This window comes from Bos mutus, chromosome 5, assembly GCF_027580195.1.
Source record: "Bos mutus isolate GX-2022 chromosome 5, NWIPB_WYAK_1.1, whole genome shotgun sequence".
In the NCBI taxonomy this organism is placed as follows: domain Eukaryota; kingdom Metazoa; phylum Chordata; class Mammalia; order Artiodactyla; family Bovidae; genus Bos; species Bos mutus.
Genome location: NC_091621.1, coordinates 113590911 through 113613426, shown reverse-complemented (window position 1 = coordinate 113613426; position 22516 = coordinate 113590911). Strand labels below are relative to the sequence as shown.

Below are 22516 nucleotides of genomic sequence, written 5' to 3'. Positions count from 1 at the left end.
CCACCAAGCTCGAAGTCTCTTCGACGAGCAGACTCAGTCTAAACCACAGGCCCCAGGGTTTAGGGAAGAAAAGGGACTTCGAGCAGGACGTCTGTCTCTCTGTGGACCCACTGGTCAGGAGTCGGGGCTCATCAGGGGTAGCAGTTACACACAACTGGGCGAGGAGGGAGCCCCCAATCCCCAGAAAGATGGGGGGGTCTCCTGTTCCCACCACGTCAGCCTCCTCATCCAGGAGGGAGCTGAGGGTCTCCTTGGCATTCTTCTCCGTCACCCACGCTGGGCCGTGCAGCACAGCCACCCACAAAACGCAGACCAAGGAGGGCAGCCAGCCCTTCCTGAGCGCCCTCCCGGCCTGATGTTGCGGGTATCAGACTCACCTAGTGCTAAGAAGTGATCCATGATCAAGCCCACTACACAGACGTGGAAACAAAGGCACAGAAACCAAGCCGCACGCCAGGCGACGAGACACACTCTCACAGGCGCTGGGGCGGGACGGACCCCGAGGAGGCTGCCCCTGGGCCTTGCTCACACTGATGCCACGCGGTTGGTTCACAAAGTAAAAAAGGTCCCTGTGCCTGGGGGGGACAGGCCTGTCCCAGCTGGCCCTTCCTGAAAGGCCAGCACAGGCCCAGGGCTCAGGGGGATGAGAGGAGGCTTGGGCAGGCCCTGGCGGGGTAGGGGGAGCGGGGCACGCAGGCCCTGCAGGCAGGGGTCTCCCTCAGGCTATCCCCTCCACCCCGCTGGCAGGACGACCCCCCTTACCTGCGTGATTAGAAGGCACATCCCCACCGTGCCGAGCACGTGCTTATTGTCAGCAAACCACTGTGTGACCTTCTCGTAGCAGCCCTGGGGAGTGAGGACCACAGCTTCAGGTGCTGGGGTGAACCGAGGACGCTCCTGCCCAGCCCCCAGCTCACTTCCCTTTGGACCCCGCCCCCACCCCGGTTCTGTCCACAAGGCCCCACTGCACAGCCCCAGAGCCATTCCTACCCGACTCTGACTCCCCGAGACGTGGGCCCAGACGCTTACTCGCCACTGCCTTTTGGCTTCAGGCCTGTGTGCCGTCCCCCACCCCACATTAAGCCACCTCCTTGGTGTCCTGGGCCACCCCCGCCCCCGCCCAGACTGTCCACCCAGGAGCCCCCGGGGTGCCCAGCCTCACCGTTTTCCACACGAGGGTGGTGTTGTTTTGTCCGCAGCCCTGGGAGTTCTCCATGCAGCAGCGGTCGGGAACCGTGTTCTCCCCCAGCACCGAGAACCAGTCTTTGTAGTCGGTGACGCCGCAGCAGTGCATCTGCGGGGAGGGGCGGCGGGGGCGGTCAGACGGGTCCAGCTCGGGCCTTTCCCTGCCGCCCAGCCCCACGGGAGCGGGCACCCAGAGTCCAGCTTGCTTGTCCCTTCTCTGGGCCCCAGCTAGGCCCAGGGGACAGAATGATATCTCCCTCCTGGAGGCTGGCTGCCTGCTCTCTGAGCAGGACGCTGGGCACTGGGCACTGGGCACTGGGCAGAGCACTCAGCCCTCTGCTGGTCTGCTCTTGGCTTCGTGATGGCAGCCCCTCCCCAGGCTACACGGACATGTTTCCTCTTAGAACAGGGTTTCCTGAGTCACAACCAGGGAGGCAGACCTGTTGCTAAAACACTGTCATTCGTGCCGAAGCTTCAGAAAGGATGGGATGGAGGAGGTGCCTCCTGATTGCCCATCTTGATTCCCAGCTCCCAGCCCCTCGGATGGCTGCCGGCCACATCCAGGCCCCTACGCAGCCCACCACCCACCCTGCCACCCCACTGCAGCTACCGCCCAGAGCACCATGTCTGACCCAGAAAGCTGGTGGCCCAGCCCAGGCTGGGACGTGGAGTCTGAGGCCCAGGCCCCAGCTTCCACCCACACCGGTCCCTGCCCCCAGCCCTCACCTCTGCCTGGATGATGTTCCAGGCGTTCTTCAGCCCCACGTTGTTCTCTGAGTTGTACAGCAGCAGGCCCTCCTTCAAGTCCTTCTTGGCATTCTCATTCACCTGTCGGGCGAGGGCAGACTCAGTTTGGGGGGGGTGGACCAGGAGGCTGCCCCTCTCCCCAGGTCGCCCAGGTCAGCTGCGAGTGCCGGCCCCACAGACTCATGGGGGAGGCCTGCTGGGGGCCGGAGGTGACCCCCGTGAGAGCCGAGCATTTCAGGAGGGAGCAGGGACCCTCAGAGGTGGAGACAGCACAAGGCCCCCCACAACTCCCCCGTTCCCAGGACATGCCCCCCACAGGACATGTTGCTCCCTGGCCCATGACATCCCACCCTACATGCTGGCCCTGTGGGAACACACCCTGGGAACTGCAGGGCACAGAGCCGCCGTCCAGAGTGTGGGGCCACCCCTTGCCAGCAAGTTGCTTACCCTCTCCCACCTCTGCCTTGTCTGTAACACTGGCACATAACATCCACCTCGGAGACAGTTGTGAGAATTAAAGGAATGATTCCCATGAAGACCAAGAACAGGGCTGGCCCGCAGGCATCTCTCAGTATTATTAGTGCCTCCTTTATACAGATGCAAAGGAATCACTGCTTCTAACCCTCATAGTGACTCTCCCTCTTGGTGTGGCCTGGGAGACTCCTTCAGGACCCAAGGGGCAGATGGTTACATGGTTCTGGTTACCATGAACCAGAAGAGCCCCTGAGCCCTAAGTCTGCACGCTTGGCCAGTCATTCTTGGTGGTCCCAGAGGAAGTTCCCCAACTGGGTGGAGAACTGTCCAGCCTGGTCAGGGGTTAGTCCTTCTTAACCTCCTGAACCCCCAGTGCAGCCTGAGATCAGCTGAAGTGAGTGAGTGAAAGTCGTTTTTGCTCAGTCATGTACAACTCTTTGTGACCCCATGGACTATACAGTCCATAGAGTTCTCTAGGCCAGAATACTGGAGTGGGTACCCTTTTCTTCTCCAGGGGATCTTCCTAACCCAGGGATTGAACTCAAGTCTCCCACTCTGCAGGCCGACTCTTTACCAGCTGAGCCACAAGGGAAATCCATGAGATCACCTGCCTATCCCCAAAGGCCTCTGGAAAAGGAAGCACAGCTCCCTTGATGCTGAGCCCTATGCAGTATCCCCTGGAAAATTTCACCATGTTACCTCTGGGTTACCCTCCCTAGCGCCCAGCCCAGCCACCCAGTGAGTTCTGTGCAGGGTTTCTGGCCTGAAATATGAACTTTTCCATATTTCAGCCTGGGAACTTGGGGCACAGGGTTTCTGGCCTAAAATGTGAACTTTTCAAGTTCTTGGAGAATAACTTCAAGTTCGTGGAGAAGTTCTTCTTGGAGAAGAACTTCAATAAGTTGGACAACTTCAAGAATTTGGAGCTTCTCAAGTTCTTGGAGAACTTGACCCTTCTCCAAGTGGTCAGCACAGCCATGCTTGAATGCTCCCAGTGATGGGGAGCTCAGTGGCACTCCCCAGTCAGGGCTAGGGTTAGGGCATCCCTGGGTGACTAGAGGGTCTACATCCTAAGACATGCAAGTTAATCCCTGAGTCAGGAAGATCCCCTGGAGTAGCAAATGGCAACCCACTCCAGTCATCTTGCCTGGGAAATCCTATGGACAGAGGAGCCTGGCACGTTACAGTCCATGGGGTCGCAAAGTGTCAGACACGAGTGAGCAACACACACACACACACACACACACTTCCTAAGACAACACAAGCAGATGAGCCCCCTGCTGCCCCCACCAAAAGCTCTCCTCTCCTCAGAGATACAACTTGTCGGTGCTTTTCCTCCAGATTCCCTGACCCAACTCCAAGGGCAATGATACTCCATACACCCCCTCCCCTCCTGGAAGACTTACCTTGTCCATGTAGACAAAGAAGAGGATAATTAAGATCAGCTCCGCCAGGAGGATGATCAACAGGACGATGAAGAACTGGAATGAGAAGGTTCAGGCATGGGCACGTGGTCATGGACTGGGACGGGGTGCAAACACGATGGCAGGGGGCAGGCTTCCCAGGTAGGGAGGGGCCACTACTCTGAGGATCCCATGTGGGCAGGGGAGGGAGATAAAGCCTGACAGTCAATCAAGGAGTGGGAGGGGCATCTAGGCCAGGGGTAGCCAATCATGAGGAAGAGGGGCGTGGTCATTCTAGAAGCTCAGGCTATACACCCAGTGGGCTCAGCGGCCCCAGTGTTCAGAGGGCTGGGGTGCTGGGGGGCTGGGGGACTTGGGGCCTAGGGGGCTGGGGGTCCAACTTACACTGAGGAGGAGGCACCTGTTCTCCTTGATGGCCCCCAGGCAGCCAAGGAAGCCCGTCACCATGACGATGGTGCCTATGGCGATGACCAGGTTGGCTGCTGACAGCGAGGGGAAGCTGGGGGAGAAGGTGGCAAAGTTGCCTTGCGACACGGACAGCCAAATGCCCACTCCAAGCAGCCCACAGCCACAGAGCTGGAGAGAAAGGAAAGCCCGTTAGCCCAAATCCATCTCCATGGGACTCAGAAGACTGCCGGTCCCGCCCCCACCATCCCCACCCCCCACCCCACCCCATCCCCGGCCCCAACCGTGAGACACGGAGCGGGTACCACATGGCCCGAACTACACTGGGGGTGTGACCTGCACAAAGCCCCCAGCCTCTCCGTGTCTCAGTCTCCTCATCTGGCAAACGGGATGACACCAGCCTCACGACCCCTGTAGGTCACTTCAATGAAAACAGATTAAACAGGGCACAGGGAAAGCACGTGGCAAACGCGGAAGGTCCCCGCTGCACAGGCAGGGCTGCCGGCGTCCCACTGGGCGGAGGAGGGCCTGGAGCTCAGGAAGGAGACAGGCTGGGGCGGGGCCACGGTGGCCATGGAAGCAAGTGAGGGCTTTGGGAGAGAACCTCAGAACCCCGTTCCTCAGAGCCAGACTCTGCGGCGACTGTGTCCTGCTGCCCTGATGGGAAGGGGCACTTGCCCACAGTCCTCAGGAGTAGGAAGAAAAATTCCACAGAGCTGGAAATAGGAAGGTGCTCCCTGGCCTGGCTGAGGGGCTGGCCGGTACCGCTGTGCAGGAGCCCACCACTCCCCACACACCCTCAGGAAGCTGGCAGCTGCACCCAGCTCTGCTGCACGGCTCCCCTGGGGCTGCGATGCCTGCAAAGATGCAGTCTCCACAGCGGCCTGTCTTCTGCTCCATAAACTGACACTCCCTCCTCCACCCCCCCGAGGAGCCTGAGTCCAGCAATCACCAGGTATTTACTGAGGACCTATAGCCACAGGCTTCCCTGGTGGCTCTGGCGTAAAGAATCCACCTGCCAAAGCAGGAGACATAGGAGATGCGGGTTCTGTCCCTGGGTTGGAAAGATCCCCTGCAGGAGGGCATGGCAACCCACTCCAGTATTCTTGGCTGAAGAAACCCATGGACAGAGGAGCCTGGTGAGCTACGGAGGCTCCTACAGAGGTTGCAGAGTTGGATACGACTGAGCAATTAAACAACAGAACACAGTTGTTAGCACAGTGGTGCTGGTGTTAGGGAACTGTCTTCCCGGGGCCTCTACTGGGGCCAGATGGGAGCCAGGGAAGCACACCTTCCCAGACTGTATGCTCGGGGAACAGGTGAAGGGCTCAGAGCCCAGGTGCCAGGTGGAGGGGCAGCCCCGCAGACATGTGGACCGGGCAGGTGGAGAACGCGACGCTGCCCACCTCTTCGGGACCACTGTGAGAATTTAAAAGAAAGAAGCCCTGTGGAGAGGATGACAGGGTCAGGTGCTGGCCTCTGGGTGACATTTCATGAGCCAGGTACCAGGCTGCGACACTCAGAAGAAGCCTCCAGGGAGCAAACACGTGGCCGTGAAGGCCGGGCAGCCACGTGCAGGCGGAGAGCGGGAAGCCAGGCAGGGCCAGAGGCTCCTGGAGGAGACACACTTCCTCTCTAATCTGTTCCACAAACCGGAATGGCACCGCCGCTCAGGAAAGCCAGGGAGACACCCTGGGGAAGGGAGGACAGAAGACAAAAGTCCAGTGCCGTGAAGAAAAAGAAGTCAGGATGAGAAAGAGTCAGAAAGTAACGGGGGTCGGGGCGGGGCGGGGGGCGGTCAGGGAGGCCTCTCGAAAAGTGTCATTTGAGGAGGGACCCACGAAAGGAGGGACTTTCCAGTGATAAAGAACTCATCTGCCAGTGTAGGAGATGCAGGAGATGGGAGTCCGATCCCTGGGTTGGGAAGATCCCCTGGAGGAGGGCATGGCAACCCATTCCAGTATTCTTGCCTGGAGAATCCCATGGACAGAAGAGCCTGGCGGGCTGCAGTCCACGGGGTCGCAAAGGAGTTGGACACGACTGAGCAACTAGGCACCAGAAGAGGAGCAGTCAACCACATGAATAATGGGGAAGGAAGTTCCAGAGGAGACAGCAGGTGAAAAGCCCTGACTGGGGGTGAGCCTGGCCAGCTGGGGGGCAGGGGAGGGGGGAGCGAGGTGACAGTGGTGGGGACCAATGGGCAGGCCCTCACAGCACCTGTTCCCGGTGAGATGGCGAGCCGGGAGCAGGTCAGGGATGTGATCTGGGATTTCAGTAGGTCACTCTGGCTGTTGTGCGGACAGCAGGCCATCGGAGGGCAAAGGGGGCAGGCGAGCCGTCAGGCCACCGCAGTGACCAGGTGACAGGGCAGGGCGCTGTGCAGGAGTGTGGAGAGATGCTCCCACTCAAGATGCAGCTGGAAGGGCTTGCTGGGCTTTGACGAATGAGCAGGATTTTGATAAATGGAGAGACAGGAAGGTGGTCCAGACGGGGCATGACAAAGAAAGTTGGGCTTTTCCCACCATCACTAAACCAGTGTGCTTCTGCTCAGTCGTGTCCGACTCATTGAGACCCCATGGACTGCATCCCGCCAGGCTCCTCTGCCCATAGGATTCTCCAGGCAAGAATACTGGAGTGGGTTGCCCTGCCCTCCTCCAGGGGATTTTCCCTACCCAGGGATTGAACCTGCTTTTCCTGTGTCTCCTGCACTGCAGATGGATTCTTTACCCGCTGAGCCACTTGGGAAGCGCCCCTAAACCAGATGCCCCACCCAGAGCTGCAGCGATGGAGTCGGGTGACCAGAGCGGCTGCTGGGTCCCCGCGCCATGGAGAGCCACCCTGGCCCCATGTCCCGCAGCAGCCCCAGATGGACAGGGCCAAGGCTCCGAGGGGTGGGCACACCAGGCCCAGAGCCCCCACCTTTAACGGGGTGCGTCCACTCGGCTCAGCCGGGGACTGGGTGCCACCACCCTCGCAACCACCAGGTGGCGCCCCCAGCCGGGTCAGAGCTCTGGATTGGCAGGGAGGCAGGGAGACCATCCAACTTGTCACTGACTCTCTTCAACCCGGTCACTTTCTGTGCTGCCGGCTCAATTTCTCTTTCATTAATCACCCCACGGAAATTCATGCTCTCCATGCTCAAGATTTAAGGACCTACAAGCCAGACCCTGGAATGAATAACAGGAGACCTCGCAGCTGCCAGCTCACTACTGGTAAAGAGGTAGGCATTGGGACCCCCAGAGCCACCAGACACTCTGTGCTGGAGACGCCCCCCCCCACCAGCCTCAGGCCTGGGAAGGTCCTCAGGGTACTAGGCCGTGCACTTGATGCAAGAAACGCCAGCATCCGAGGTAGCAAGGGATGACACTGCAGCTCCCCCCACCCCACTGAGGCTGAGAGTGGGCCCCGGGGCATCCTCATGCCCCTCCTGGGGGAAGGGCCCCCATGTGGGAAAGAAACCTCAGAAGCTCAAAACCTCTAGGCACTGGTCATCATCTCTGGCTTCAGGTGTCCAGCCTCTGACGTGCCGTGCCAGCTCCCCAGAGCCTGCCTGGGAGGGGGAGCTGCTCCCTGACTCCCACCCCGGCTTCCCTTTCACTTCCTGCCCTAGATCACCTTGCCCCAGGGAAGACGCGGGTAGGGCCTGCAGCCAACAGCAGGGCAGCCCTGACCCCAAGCTGCCAGTAGCTGGGACCCAAGCCCTGCATCTTCCCCTCAAACCCAACCCCCATCCCTGCCCCCCAAAGGCCACTGCTGACGGCATTTGGGGACATTTCCTCCCCAAAGCAACGTGTTGTCTCAGACCCCCACCAGCTAGAGGCAAGTCCACAGCTAGAAGAACCTCCAGGAGAAGGCAGGGTGACTCGGAAACCAGGACCCAGCCAAACTCCCAACCCAAAGACACCAGGCACCTCACTATACCAGCCAAGCCTGGCAGGCATCCAGGGGCCACCCTGACCACTGAGCCTCCCTGCCTCCTGCCCCACACCCAACCAAGGGCACTTCCAGGTATTTTCCACTTGAGCTCCAAATGAACCCACTTCCAGCTGTGGGCAAACCCTTGCATTTGCTGGTGACTTCAGCGTAGAGCAGTGCCTCCCCTTAGCAGGGCCCACGGATCTCCCTCCTCCAGGCTCACCCTTCAGAGAGACCCTTCAGAGCCAGCATCTTCCTCACCACCCTGGGCCCATCCAACAGATGTGTAACAGGCAGACTGAGACCAGCAGGCTATGGCCTCATTGATCAAGTCTACTGTAATTAGCCAATACCCCCATGGCATTTTCCCGTCTTCAGTTGAAACCACGTTGATTTGTAGTTTTAATATATGTTTCTGCCTCATGTCCTAATGTATTTTTCACGTAGCATCCCAGTTCTCTGGAGGTGAAGCCATAACCTCCCCTGAACCAACCTCCCTCTTGAGCTCCATGCCCCCAACTTGCTTAGAGCCCAGGGACAGCCACTGCCCGTGTCCCCCACAGTGGCCACCATTTCCCCCGCATGCGGGACAGCCTTCCCTGGGGTGACCTTTTGCACCAGGGCTGAGCATCCCTGCCCAGCCCTCTGTGTAGACGCGCTGCCCACCCCCATGAAAACACCAGCACCTCCAGGCCAGGCTCACAGCTCAGCCGTTTCACTCCCATCATGAGGCCCAGAACATGCCTGGATACTACAGACACATTCCATGAATGAATAGATGGGTGGGTAGATGGATGGAGGGAGGGAGGGATGGATAGATAGGTGGATGGATGGATGAATAGATGTATGTATGGATGGATAGATGGATGGATGAATGAATAGATGGATGGATGGATGAATAGACCTATACATGTATGTATAGATGGATGGATGGATGGATGAATAGATGCATGTGTGGATGGATAAATGGATGGATGGATAGATGCATGGATGGGTAGATGGGTGGGTGGATGGATGTATGAATAGATGTATGTATGTATATATGTATAGATGGATGGATGAATGGATGCATGTGTGGGTGGATAGACGGATAGATGAATGAATAGATGGATGGATGGATGGATGAATGGATGCATGTGTGGGTGGATAGATGGATAGATGAACGAATAGATGGATGGATGGATGGATGCATGTGTGGGTGGATAGACGGATAGATGAATGAATAGATGGATGGATGAATGGATGCATGTGTGGGTGTATGTAAGTATGGATGGATGGATAGATGGATGGATGGATGGACAGATGGGTGGGTGGGTGGATGGATGGATGGAGGGTTGGGAGGGCTTGGGAACAGGGCCTGACACACACAAACCCACGTAAAAAAGAAGCCCCCCATGTACCCGCTTCCCCATCTAACACCAAGGCCCCCAGCTCACCGGAAGCCCACCCTTCGCCTGTGTAAGTCGCCTGCTCTTCCTGCCCGACTCTCAGAGATCCACACACCCTCTGACTACCTTTGTCCCCGTGGCCTCTGTGGCTCTGCGGGGGCCCCCACGCCCTCTTTGCTTTGAAGGAAGCCCTCAAACCCTCAGCCTCAGCATGTCCCCATGCTCTCTACAAGCCGGGGCCCAGTGGGATGTTTAACAACATTTAATAAATTAGTGGATGTGGAGAATAAGAGAGCAAACAGAAACAAGTTTAATTTCACAGCCAATGTGCCGGCTGGTAACAATCCCGCCCTGCCCTGGGAGAAGCTGACTGCCAGGAACTTCACCACAAGGAGAAGAGGCAGCAACAGGACTGTGAAGGCGGGCTGCTTGGGGCTTCAGCCGTCCTTGCCTCTGGGGGCTCTGCAGCTCACTCACTGTCACGGCGATAAAAGGAGGAGGGGCCAACGGATAGTGCTTCCAATTCCGTAAGGAAGGGACAAAGCCCCCAAGCCACCCAGTAGACACGAGGATGAGGGCACGGATGGCATGGGCCCCTCCGCTGAGAGGGCTCCTCCATGCCTGTCCCCAGCCCTAGGGGTCAAGCTTCTGTCTGAGCCCCCCCAGGGTCACCAGCCAATAACACACTCAGTTCTTTTTAGCACAACTCTAATTGGTCAAGAATTCATGCTTATTAACTTAGGAATCCGCTTCCCCGCGGCTAACATGTGTCAGTCCTAGTTTTGCCCCGGAAGCCCACCAAGCTCAAGTGCAGCAGGACTTGAAGTTGTCTAAGTCCCATACCTAACAACATCCTTTCCCAGCCTTCTCCCGGCCCACGAAGAGGCTTTAGGGCTCTCACCTCCGAGTCACCAGCAACTAAGGAAAGTTAGGTTCCAGAGCTGGAGGGGCTGGCACAGAGAGCAAGACCCCACCCTCCCTTTCTGCACTCTGAGCTCTGTACCTCTAGTAATCCAGCCTGTGCCGGCCCTGGCCTGGCTGGCAGCCGCGACACAGGTGTGGTTCACACTGAGCTTGTGCATGACTCAATCTGTGTGATTCCTCGGCCGTTCTTTTTTGGACCCCACACTTTGTCTCAAAGCCCCCGATTTCTTCACAACTTCACAGCCCCCAGTGGCACCAGCTGGCAGAGGTGACAGGGAGATCACACCCATATTTCTGAGCCAAATTTTCCTCCAAATAAACAGGACATAAGGCATTTGCATATCTCAAACCCAGTTACATGCTGATTATTGGAAAATGAGGTTATTTTCTATCTAAAATGGTTCTAGGGGCATTTAGACGCAGCCAGACTTTGGGGTTGTTGTATTTGGGAGCTGTGCATCTCTGAGGTTAATAAAGCTCTTAAATTAAATGTTTCCTGAGCCCCCTTCTCTCCAGAGAACTTTGCAGGGACGTTGGGAATGTGGGAGCCCCCAACCCGATCCCCTGGCACACCCTGTCAGCCCTGCTACAATACCTCTTGCCGCGTAAGGCTCTGAAAAGCGCTGGGGGCAGGGGGCTCCCCTGGTGGTCCAGTGGTTAAGAATCCACCTCCTAATGGAGGAGACACAGGTTCAGTCCCTGGTCTGGGAAGATCCCACATGCCATGGAGCAACTAAGCCCGTGTTCCACGATCTCTGAGCCAGCTCTAGAGCCCATGCTCTGCAATGAGAAGCCACTGCAATGAGAAGCTCGCACACTGCGATGAAGGGTAGTCCTGCTCACTACAACTAGAGAAAGCCCACGTGCAACAGTGAAGATCCACCACAGCCCCCCAAAACATGCTGGGGATGAAAGAGCTGAGATGCGGGAGATGGGAAGACAGCCTTTCCTCCCTCCAGGGCGTGAGGGCTCCGGATGTGGGTAAACGCCCAGGCACCACAGCCTGGCCCCCAGCTGATGTCCTCTGATCCTGACGGGGACAAGGAGGGGCTGGTTTTGCTGAAGTGCTGCCCATCTGTTTGGGCTTCCTGGCCTGACCTCAGGGCATTGGGCTCACCTCAACCAGGCGTCTGTGGGACCCCAGGGTGAGGACCAGTCCTGTGGCTGTCTCTGGGCTTCAAAGGCCAGGGTAGGGGTGCCGAGAGCAGGCCCAGATCCCAGGACAGCTGATGCCCAGGGAGCAAGAGGCAAGGACTAAACCCGGGAGGTGTGGGGGTCTGCCACGCACTCTCCCAACACAGCCCCCTTACAACTTGGGTCCTCCAAACTGTCCCTCCATTTGGGAGAAAGGCCTGAAGGGCACCAGGGCTCCCCTCCCCCACCTCCACCTGCACCCCCATTCCCAGGCCATCTGGGCTCATCAAATCTGACAGCAGGGCCCAAATCAAACTTCTCAGGTGCCAGCATCTTTCCATCTTCTCAGACTGACCACAGGCCCGCTCACTCGGTAGGGAGATGGAAAAGGAGATAGGGACCAGCTCAGAACCCCCAAGGGGGCCCGAGGGAATGGAGCCCGAGGATTGGGCCCAGAAGGACCATAGAATGGTGTGTGCTTGAGATGCCAAAGGGCAGCGGGTGACACAAAGCCCCCACTGGCCTTGCAAACGGGGCGTGATCATCCACCGGTGCGTCCACACTGACCCAGGCCACCAGACTGGCAGATCCACGCGATCTTCCCACTCCAGCAGGGGTGGGGTGGGGGGGGATGGGTGCAGGGGAGAAGGGTCACACGGGGAGCACTGCAATGCAGCGTTCCCAAGCCCGCTCCCCAAGGATGGAGCCCCCAGACGTGGGGTCCCCCTCCCCTTGGGAGAGCTCACAGTTATTCTCCATCCTGCTCGGAACACGCCAAGGAAGCAGGCTGAAATGGCAGGGAGCAGGCTCAGGAGAAGACAGGCAGCCGTCCTGGCTCTGGGGGAGGTTTCTGCTCCCCGAGCCAGTGAGAGGGCTGCCCCCCGCACCGCTGGGGGTGTGGAGGGAAGGTGACCCCAACTCCAGGACTTGTCAGCACCTAACAGGACACAACTCGCAGCCTCAGGCCACCATGCCCGGGAGCACTGTCGGGAGAGTGTGAGTGCACACGGGGTGCCCAGAGCTGGTGCAGGGTGGGTGTGCGCGGCGCCCCAAGCACCACGGCTGCCTGAGCTCTGGACCTGGGAAGGAGCTATGGGGAGACAGCCTGGACCTGTCAGACAGCGAGGCGCTGTCTGAGCTCCCAAGGTCACCGGAAGTTGGAGAGAAGAGCGTCAAGGACGTGGGATACTTGTCAGAGGAGTCTGGAGAGAGGATTTCTCATCACCAGCATATTCCTTCCCTCCTGCATCTGTTTTATTCGATGCATCTGGGGAGAAAGGCACCGTGGACAGCATCAAAGCACGGAATGGAAGGTGGAACCGGGGCTGCCGCGGGAGGCAGGGGTGGCTTTCAAGGTATACGTTGAAGCCGGGACCACGCGGGCTTCCTGAGAAAGTACAACCATCCGCGGCCCGCGTCTACGGATGTGAAGCCCCGGGGGAAGGCATTGGTCCAGCATTTCTGGCCGCTTGGCCTTTCTGGGATGTCACTCCACTAAAGACTGAGGGAGGAGGAAAAAAAGCACCTCCCCAGCACTCGGAGACACTGGAGGATGAATGCGATTACGCCCACCGTGCACTCTGTGTTCCTGGGAATATAAATGATACAAGGTACCCTGCTATTATTCAAGCTCCCTGGAAGATGCAGGGATACCTTGAATTCACATCGTATCTTTTGGCAGAGAGCAAATGGTCTGGGAGACTGTAGTTCACCCTACAGAATGAGGAGGGATGGGGGCCATTCTCCATGTTTGAGGAAAGCTGCCCCCAGCTCCCCCCGCTCCCCCGGAAAGGAAGAAAAGCCACACCGTGAAAGTACCATCCATTTCTGGGTGCCTCTCATTCAGCAAGGCTGCCTCCTCCATTCAGTATCTCATGCAACGAAGGCCCTTTAATAATGTAATGAGGATGGTCTTCCCTGGCTCCAGTTCAGCAAATAACACTCTCTAATTACACGTATAGATACCGGGAAGGATCAGACTGACAACCAGGTCCATCTCTGGCCCCAGGACAGCCCGCCCACACCCATGTCTGCTCTAAGCCCTGGATGTGGCCAACGCGATTGGTCCTCTCTCCAGGGATGCCCGCAGCCAGATTATTTATACTGCCAGCCGGGAGGTGTGTCCACCCACGCCAGGACTTGGCATTTCTGACACGCTTTGTAGGGGGGTGCATGGGCTGGTTAAGTTCAAGCCCCCCTGACAGTGATGGTCTCTGCACTGAGTTACATGACAGCCTGAGAGCCCTTCTCACCCACCCCTGAGCCGACTCTGTGATCTCTTCGTCCGCCTAGTAGAACTGGAGACCCTGGCCCACTCTATTCCTCAAGGTGCTCACTGCGATCAGGTCACTCGCTGAAAGCAGCCAGGCCAGGGTGTGGCAGGCTAGTGTGCCCAAGGTCACAGAGCTGGTTCAGGGAGGACCATGCCTCGCCCCACCCTATCCCCGACTTCACTCTCCCCCAAAGCTGTGCTGCCAGGGACACTGACCACGTGCCCCACATGCCTCACTTAATCCCCCCGACCCAATGGCAGGGACCGGGGTGGTCACTTTTATCCTTCCAGTTCCAGAGCCTGGGAGGACAAAGACACTGGGAGGTTAGGTGGTGAAACAACGCAGGAGATCTGGCTCCGGAAACCACGTTCTGACCCACCAGGCCCCACGGCTTAGTTCTAGGGTGTCCCAAAGGCATCAGAAAAGGTTCCCTGGACATGTCCACGCTGGAAGAGAGGAAGGCCAGCCACAATGTATAGGGCGCGCCTGGGACCCACCTGCAGACGAGGAGGTGGGGAGGGCAGGGAGGGCGACCACGATGGTGGTGACGATGACAACAGAGACACTGAGGACGCTGATGAGGAAACTGGCAGCCACTGACCCGAATCCACGCCAAGATCGGTGCCAACCCCGCCTTGCCATAAAAACCAGACAAGGGGGTTCCTATGGTTTCCCACGCCTCCACTTCGCAAAGGAGAAAACCAAGTATCAGGGGTTTACAATCTCGTCTGAGCTGGATTTTAATCCAGTTCGAAGTGACTCCAAATGCATTGACTGATGAATCTCTGGGCCTCCACTGCTATATTTGAAATAGATAACCAACGAGGACCTACTGTACAGCACAGGGAACGCTGCTCAGTGCTGTGTGGCAGCCTGGATGGGAGGGGAGTTTGGCAGAGAGTGGATTCATGTATATGAACGGCTGAGTCCCTTCACTGTCCACCCGAAAATATCACAACATCGTTAATCAGCTATACTCCAACATAAAAGTTAAAAAAAAAAAGAATCTCTGTGCCTCAAACAGACAAAAAACAAGCAAATTAAAAAATCCTCATTTTATTAAACATTCTCAACAACTTTGCAGCCCAGTCTGAGTCCAAGGAGGCAGGGAGAAATGTGGGGGAGGAGAGGGCCCAGGCACAGTCCAGGGAGGGAGCACAGGGGCAGGAACAGCAGACAGTCGTCCTGGGTGCAGGCTGGGTGGGTGCAGGAGAGGACCCATCGCTAGGGGTGCCCCCACAGGGAGAGGGGTACACAGGGGGCGGGGGGCGGGGAGCGGAAGTCGTGCCAACCAGGGCTGCCCACTTTGCTGATTTCACCAGAGTTGTGAAAACTGTTGGCTATCCCGCTGCACGAGGAAGCAAGAGGGAATGAAATACACGGGCCTGGAGCTCAGCAGACCTTCTTTCTGTGCCTCTAGTGCTACAACCAGAGCAGCTCGTGGAACCGATCCCCTCCCCCCGCCCAGTTTTCTGGGGGAAGGGGGCTTTCACATGCTTCCCACAGTCTCCCGGGGTTTGCTGCTACCCGCGTCAAGGACGAGGCCCCTGAAGCTCGCAAGAGCCACAGCCTAGTCTCCTAAAGGCCCATCACCACCCCCCACACGGCCCACAGGCTCCTGGGGACACTGCTTCTGACCCACCAGGAGACTGAGTTCAGAGGAACTCCCAGAAGGGGACACAAGACTTTCCTTTCTTCAGGAAGGGCCATCAGGGAGGCCTGGCCGCTGCCCCGACGCCCTTCAGCCCGGTCCCTCTGCAGGGCCCCAGTACCTCCCCTGAGCCAGGCACAGAGCTGGCCGTGGCCACACAGGAGCAGGAGACCTGGCTGGACCGGCGAGACCCGGCCGGAAAGGCATCCATGAGGCGCAGAAGAGCACAGGACCAGGCTGAGGTCCAGGTTGGGGCGGGCACGGCTCTGGCCTCGGTTCAAGTTCATGGTGCTCTCAGGTACAGGCCAGGGAAGCTCAGAAAACCACTTTGCAGGGCTTGTTCTTTCAAATGGGGTAATTCACGGTTCCTACCACACAGAGTTGCAGTTGGAATTGAAAGAGATTCACGAAAAAATAACTTCCCAGCGTGGCACCTTCACAGAGCTATCAACGAGGGTCGTTATGAGTATTTATGGCCCATGGCCTTCATTCAACCAAACTGCTGAGACCCGGCACAGCAGCTGTAAGCCAGGGGCCAGTGGTGGACAGGGGTCCTCAGCCCCCAGCCCCCAGGGGTGCCCACCGGGTGTCATCCAGGCCACACACCTGTCAGCCCACATGCGCCCTCCCCACTCTGCCGCCCGCCCAGTCCCCAGCCGCCCATCTCCGGGAGGCAGCTGGCTTTCCCGCTCTACAAGCCTGCTTTCTTTTGGCAGGGAGCTGCTGCCGTCTGTGCTCTGGACCGTAAAACAAGTTTTCATCAATAAATTAAGATAAGCGGAAAGCCAGCGCCAGGGCGGGCGGGCTGAAGCGGACTGGCAGCGGGCGGGAAGTGGCTCTGTGACCCAGAAAGGGTCTGAGTAGATCCAGAGCAGGACTGGGCTCCACGCTTCCTCTCCTTGGATCCCAAGGGCCCCTGCCCCAGGGGGTTCTCAAGATGGGAGGCTCACTAGGGAAGTCCCTGGCCTCCCTCAGATCCGTTCCATCCCCCAGGCGAGTGAGCAAGCAGCAGCGACAGGTAGAGAGTCAGGTTCCCAGCAATGCTCTGAGCCAAAATAACGATCGGGATCGCTGCATCAGACACGGGCTAAATCTAATCAGACACGTGCCCGCCCCACCACTGACACCGAGACCTGCCTCTAAAAATAAGGCGTGTTGGGCCAGAGCCTCCCCACTCCTCGGCGTGAACTCTCAGGTCCCTTCCACATCCCTGCCTGGCTCACGGCACCCCGCTCACCCAAGAGCCTTCCCTCTCCCCTCTGCACCCTTCTCAGTCCCACCCAGGGCCCTCGAGTGCCCGCTGGCACGCCCACCTGCTCCCGCAGGCCGGCCAGCCCCGCCCTGACCACCACCTAACACCTGCAGCGGCTCTGACCATCTGACCACTCGTCGGCCGTGGACTTTTCTCTGCCTCCCAGCGCTGACCTGGCCGGTGATGCCCCAGCCCAGTGGCCGCCCTGCTGCCCTCACCTCTCTCTGTGCGTGTCCCTGGCACCCAGCTGACCCACCAGCTGGGCCAGGTGTGGACAGAGCCACGGGGGGACAGAGGGGCGAGGGGATGGGGAAAGCCAGCCCAGTGTCCAGCTCGGCAACAGGAGCGCCTCCCTAGCCCTGGTGAGAGGGCACAGAGGCACCTTCCGGCCCTGACACTTAAACAGGCCAGAGCATATGGCAGGAGAAGGGCCATCTGTCTGTCCAGCGCCACACGCGGGGAGGCGCGGCCCCGCATATGTTCCAAGTTAACAGACAGGTGAGACTTTAGGCAGAGTGGGAAGGTGGGGGCGTGAACCCTGAAAGGTACAGCCCACGGCCACACGCTGCCAGCAGCCAGAACCCCAGGCAGCTCCCACCCTCCTTGAGCCCCAGCACCCACCTTTCCAACAGAAGGTTGAACCTCACAATATCCCCACCTCCCACCCCAGCCCCGAGAGCCTAAGTTTTCTACTCAGCTCCCCGCCCACCCTGACCGAGAGGCAAGGAAAATAGCTGTGTCCACTTTGGGGTGTGGAGGCGAGGTCTCTGAGGCTGAATGGTTTGTCCCCGAGCTGGGAGCCCACCTCTCTGCCTCCCCAGAGTGAGCTGGGGCATCACCGGCCATGTCAGCGCTGCGGCTGGGAGAAGGGTCCGCGGCCGATGCCCGACGACTGGTCTGATAGTCAGACCCCACTTCCCTTGGGGAAGGCAGTAGGAGGTGACAGTAGCAGAGCTGGGCCCCCCACCACCACGGCTCAAATGCCCCAGTTAAGGAGACAGGTGCCCCGAGATGAGACAGGGTCCCACGGTCAAGGGGGCGGGCAGAGACCAAGGCAGGAACCGACCACTGAAACACACATACAGAGCGGGAGGGAACGGCAGGAACGGCAGGGCTTCCGGCCATGACGACACGAAATCAAGACTGCTAATTATACCCCAACGAGGATATAAAGTCAGAATCGATCACGTCTGAGTTCAGGGACTTCCCCAAAGAGGAAGGAGCAGAGGGGTGTGAGTTCTTTGATCAAGTCCAGGGCTGGGGGAGGCCGACCTCCAAGCAGATCTGAAATGGCTCTCCCCCTCTCCTCTGGGCCCCCTCTTCTGCAGCGTGCACACGAGCACGCACACACACACACACACACACGGACAAGTGCTCCCCACACCAAGACCTGGCGGGGAAAGGAGGCCACTTCATAAAAGGCAAACGGAAAAATAACCTCGATGTGACGCGTGGGTTGGCAGGAGCTGGGCAGAGTTCAATGAACAGAACAGAAACATATTGACAATAGCAAAAAGAAACAATTACCACGCATTTTCATATGAGATCCCATCCCCAGGAATAAATTTGCTCTGGCTTTTGCTTATTCGACAGAAAAACACGAAGCAGGAGACGGAGAGGGATGAGGACCGGCAGAATGCATACGCTGGCATTTTGTGCCTCCACGTTTCCCCGAAGCTCTCTAAAGAGTGTTTTTTGGAGATACAGGCTGACACGGCAGTCAGGAGGAAATAGAAAGAAGAACATTGTAAGTGGAGAGGTTTCAGGGTGCTACCTCCAGGGCAGCCACAACATAGACACCATCAAATTAACAGGGAGAGGGGCCGCTCCCAACCACTCGGCAGAGTTTTGCACCTTGGGAAGTAGAAGTTATGGGGAAAAAAAAAAAAAAGATTTTAGGTCCATGGTACCAGCATGGTGAGCTTCCCTTGTGGCTCAGCTGGTAAAGAATGTGCCTGAAATGCGGGAGACCTGGGTTCGATCCCTGGGTTGGGAAGATCCCCTGGAGAAGGGAAAGGCTACCCCCTGCAGGATTCTGGCCTGTCCATGGGGTCGCAAAGAGTCAGATGCGACTTTCACTTTCATTGGCTTCCCTTGTAGCTCAGTTGGTAAAGAATCTGCCTGCAGTGCCGGAAACCCGGGTTTGATCCCTGGGTTGGGAAGATCCCCTGGAGAAGGAAATGGCAACCCACTCCAGTATCCTTGCCTGGAAAATCTCATGGACAGAGAAGCCTGGTGGGTTGCAGTCCATGGGGTCGCAAAGAGTCGGGCACGACTGAGCAACTAACACTAACACCAGCATGGTACTCATGCTCCGGGGGAACCAGAGTCTGGCTTCATCTCAGGAAAACTCTGACCTCTTTTGCACAAGTAAACCTCTAAGGGAGTCCTACAGATTCTGTCCCTTCTCTTCAAAGCGGGTCACCAAGGGCCAGAAAGGTGGGACCAGTGCTGGGGCGGGGTGGGGGGAGCACGACAGCCCTGCAGAGCAGTGTGTCCTGTGCCAGTGGAGCTGATGCCGTGGGTGCTTCGTCTTCTGTGGAGGGCCCTGCGCCTGCACCGGGATGGGGGTCATGCTGACCACACAGGTGCTGCCCTGCCTCTTGGGTCGCCAAATGTCCAGGGCCCTTCGGTCAGACTGGCCATCAATGCCTCCTCTCCACGGTGTCACATCCTCTCTGAGTGACATCCTCTGAATCAGGGTGTCTGTCTCAGCCTCCTGAAAAACGTGCCTCTCCCTCCATGTCCCCTATTTGGGGACACGTTCCTCCAGCTAGTCCTCCATCTAGGAATCAAAACTTGGATCTGCAGCCAGCAGTTCAGCCTGGCTTCTGAACCCCAGCTCTGTACCCCCCACAATGAGCCTCGTGCCAGCCGACCTCTGTGACTTTGACTGGTTTTGGTTGGTTTAGCCACTCAGTCGTGTCTGACTCTTTGCGACTCCCTGGACTGGCCCACCAGGCTCCTCTGTCCATGGGATTCTCTAGGCATGGGTATCCTGCATTAGCAGGCAGATGATTTACCCACTGAGCTACCAGGGAAGCCCGTGACTCTGATTCCTCATCTTGGAAAATGAAGGCTTTAGAAGTTTTCTCCTACTTAATAATAATGCTAACTCCCCCAAAATTGCATGTGGTATCTTCAAGGTTTGTTGTGAAGATTAAGTAGGAGAAAACTTCTAAAGCCTTCAGAACAAGAGCATGGCCTAGCATCATACAAGACTGTCATCACCATCATTAATTACCCTCCCGTATCTCACCATCTCAAATCTTCCAGCCGCCTCCCTGCAACTCCCCTGCATCCACTCTAATGGTGCATCCTTTTGGCCAGAACACCGGGAAGCAACCCTGTTGGTCACCCCACCTCCCCGTGACCACTGCCCTCTACACACCCCACCTGGGGTACATCCACAGATATGGCTGGAACTCCTGAGCACAGCGTCCACCCCAGACCTCCTGCGGGCTCATCTTTTCATTATCACGGTGCTCTCTCCCCACAGTCCAGGGCACAGATCCCTCTGTGAAGTACCCCAAGTCCTTTCCTGTGTACCTCTCCACCAGCTCTTCCCCCAGCCATGCCCCTCTGCCACCCGCCACCCGGCAGTGCCCATTCTTCCTGCAAAGCACTCATGAGCTCTGAGCTCTGTCACTAGAAGCATCTCACACCACCTAACACGTGTCGCCCCACAAGTCATTCCTTGCTGGTTTTGCCTAAACTGACTCTTTTCTGCATCTCCGCCAGCACCTTGCATACAGTAGACTTCCAAGGGGTAATTTTTTGTTTTGTTTTCACGAAGGCAAACTCCCATGGCAGCATGGGACTAAGATGGCACAGCTTCTTCTACGCAGCCCCCAGCTGGTCCCCTGGGTGAAAGGGCAACTCCCCTTACACTGCCACGGCCGGTAAGGGTCACGCCTTTGCATGAATAAGTCGACGCCAACTCTTAAGCAGCACAGAATGCTGTCATATCAGATGCAGCTGTGTCCTCACTCTCATCCCACCCCACCCCACCCCACCCAAGGCTTGTGACCACAGGGATCACCAGCTTGCATCCTCTGTGTGACTCAGTCATGCCATCATCTTTCTTCCCTTCCAAAGGCCATTATTAGGCAGAAATGATGCCAGGAACCACATTCAGCAGAGCTGGCCACCTCACAGGCCCTCCGAGTGTCCCAAGGGAGCGCCCCATCTGACTGCCACCAGGTGGACGAGGGGTGCCCCTCCCTGAGCTCAGAATCCTGCACCCACTTGCCCGCCGTGACTTCTACACGGATGCCTTACAGACACCTCACTAACGGGGCCAGCTAGTGAGCCTGATGCTCAAGGCAAGGGGAGCCCGAGTCACCCACGACTCTGCTCTCCCACCCATCACCCAGCAGCGGGTCCTCATAACTCTACCTCCGAGTTGTGTCCCCAGCAGACAGAACCCTCCCGTCTCCTCTGCCACCCCCGTGACTTCCTTGAGCCTCTGCAGTCCTTTCCTGGTTTCCCAGCTGCCACTCTTGCCCTTCCATTACCCTCTCCGCAGAGCAGTGTGATGGTCCTTGTTCATATTTCCAGAGGCTCCCCTGGTGTGTGGAACAAATCCTAGACCACCTCCCGTGGCCTCCGAGACCCTCCACAATCCGGCCTCTGCCTTTTCAGCCTCCTCCACGCCCTGGGCCCGTTCACTGGCCTCTGCCAGCTCCCACACTCTACGCTACCTGTATTCAGTGTATCCCTGATCCAGAATGTTCTTGGGGACAAGACCCTGGGAGTAGGTTCAGTGAGGGAGGAGGGACACGGTGAAATGTCATTCAGTACCTCTTGGTTCATTCAATACCACCCCTAGCTCCTCACAGCCTTGACGGGAGCAGGACAAGGATAAGAACCAACTCGCCTGACATCTTGGTCTCAAATGCCAAACAGCAGCTCCAAGCCCAGGGAGGGGTGGAGGCTCCCTCCGCTCTTAGCTGCTTCCTGAAGGGGAAGAGCCTCACGGCCTAGGCCAGGGATGATCAGAGTCCTCGCTCCTCAGGAGTCAGGGGCCTGCGTTCTCCTTCCCTGTCCCAGTGGACAGGACACCTGAGAGATTTCTAGATGTCCTTGGGTGGGAGGGCATGTCCTGGGCCCACTTGGACCCCCAGTGAATCTTGCCCAGGCTCTCCCTTCCTGAGCCCCCCAGCCCCTGAGGTGGTCCTGGGCTGGACCACTGGGGTGTAGATGCAGCCCAGGATGGAGGCAAGCCGTGCCCAAGGGGCTGGACCCTCAGGGGCCCGACACTACCGCAGCGCCCCCACCTCTCTGCCCCTCTCAATTATTCTTCCTAAAACTGCTTCTGCCACGCCACTCCCATGCCCAGAGCTTCACGGGCTCTCCATGCCCTGTGAGGAGCCCATGCCCTCTGGCCTGACAGTTAAGGTCTTGGAGAGGCAAGCAGCCATGCTCCCTGCCCAGCTCGCCCTCTGGGAACCATCTCACTCCTGCCAAACGGAGAAGTCAGCTTCATTATCACCAAACTGTCCCCTTTTCATAGAAAGAGGACCTTCCTTCTCCTAGCTCACCCCCACAAAGCTGGCTAAATGTCCTCCTGCAGGGCCATCGGTCTGTGGCAAAGAGCATGAAGAAACTGAAGGATAAAGTCCAATCCTCAGGATTTCCCTGGTGGGCCAAGGGCTAAGACTCCAAGCTATCAATGCAGGGGTCCTGGGTTTGATCCGTGGTCAGGTAACTAGATCCCAGAGGCCGCAACGAAGGTTCACATG

At 57.8% G+C, this 22516-nt stretch overlaps 1 protein-coding gene across 4 annotated transcripts in view; it reads right to left on the bottom strand.

Annotated features, from left to right (window-relative positions):
* The window catches only part of TSPAN9 (tetraspanin 9), a 191759-nt gene that overhangs the window by 3983 nt on the left and 165260 nt on the right, over positions 1-22516 (bottom strand). For all 4 annotated transcript variants that reach the window (XM_070371751.1, XM_070371750.1, XM_070371752.1 and 1 more), the window contains 5 exons: positions 4215-4406; positions 3813-3887; positions 1912-2013; positions 1163-1294; positions 763-846 (listed from right to left, as the gene is read on the bottom strand). In XM_070371751.1, the coding sequence (XP_070227852.1) occupies positions 763-846; positions 1163-1294; positions 1912-2013; positions 3813-3887; positions 4215-4406 (585 nt within the window). The remainder of the gene's footprint in view (positions 1-762; positions 847-1162; positions 1295-1911; positions 2014-3812; positions 3888-4214; positions 4407-22516) is intronic.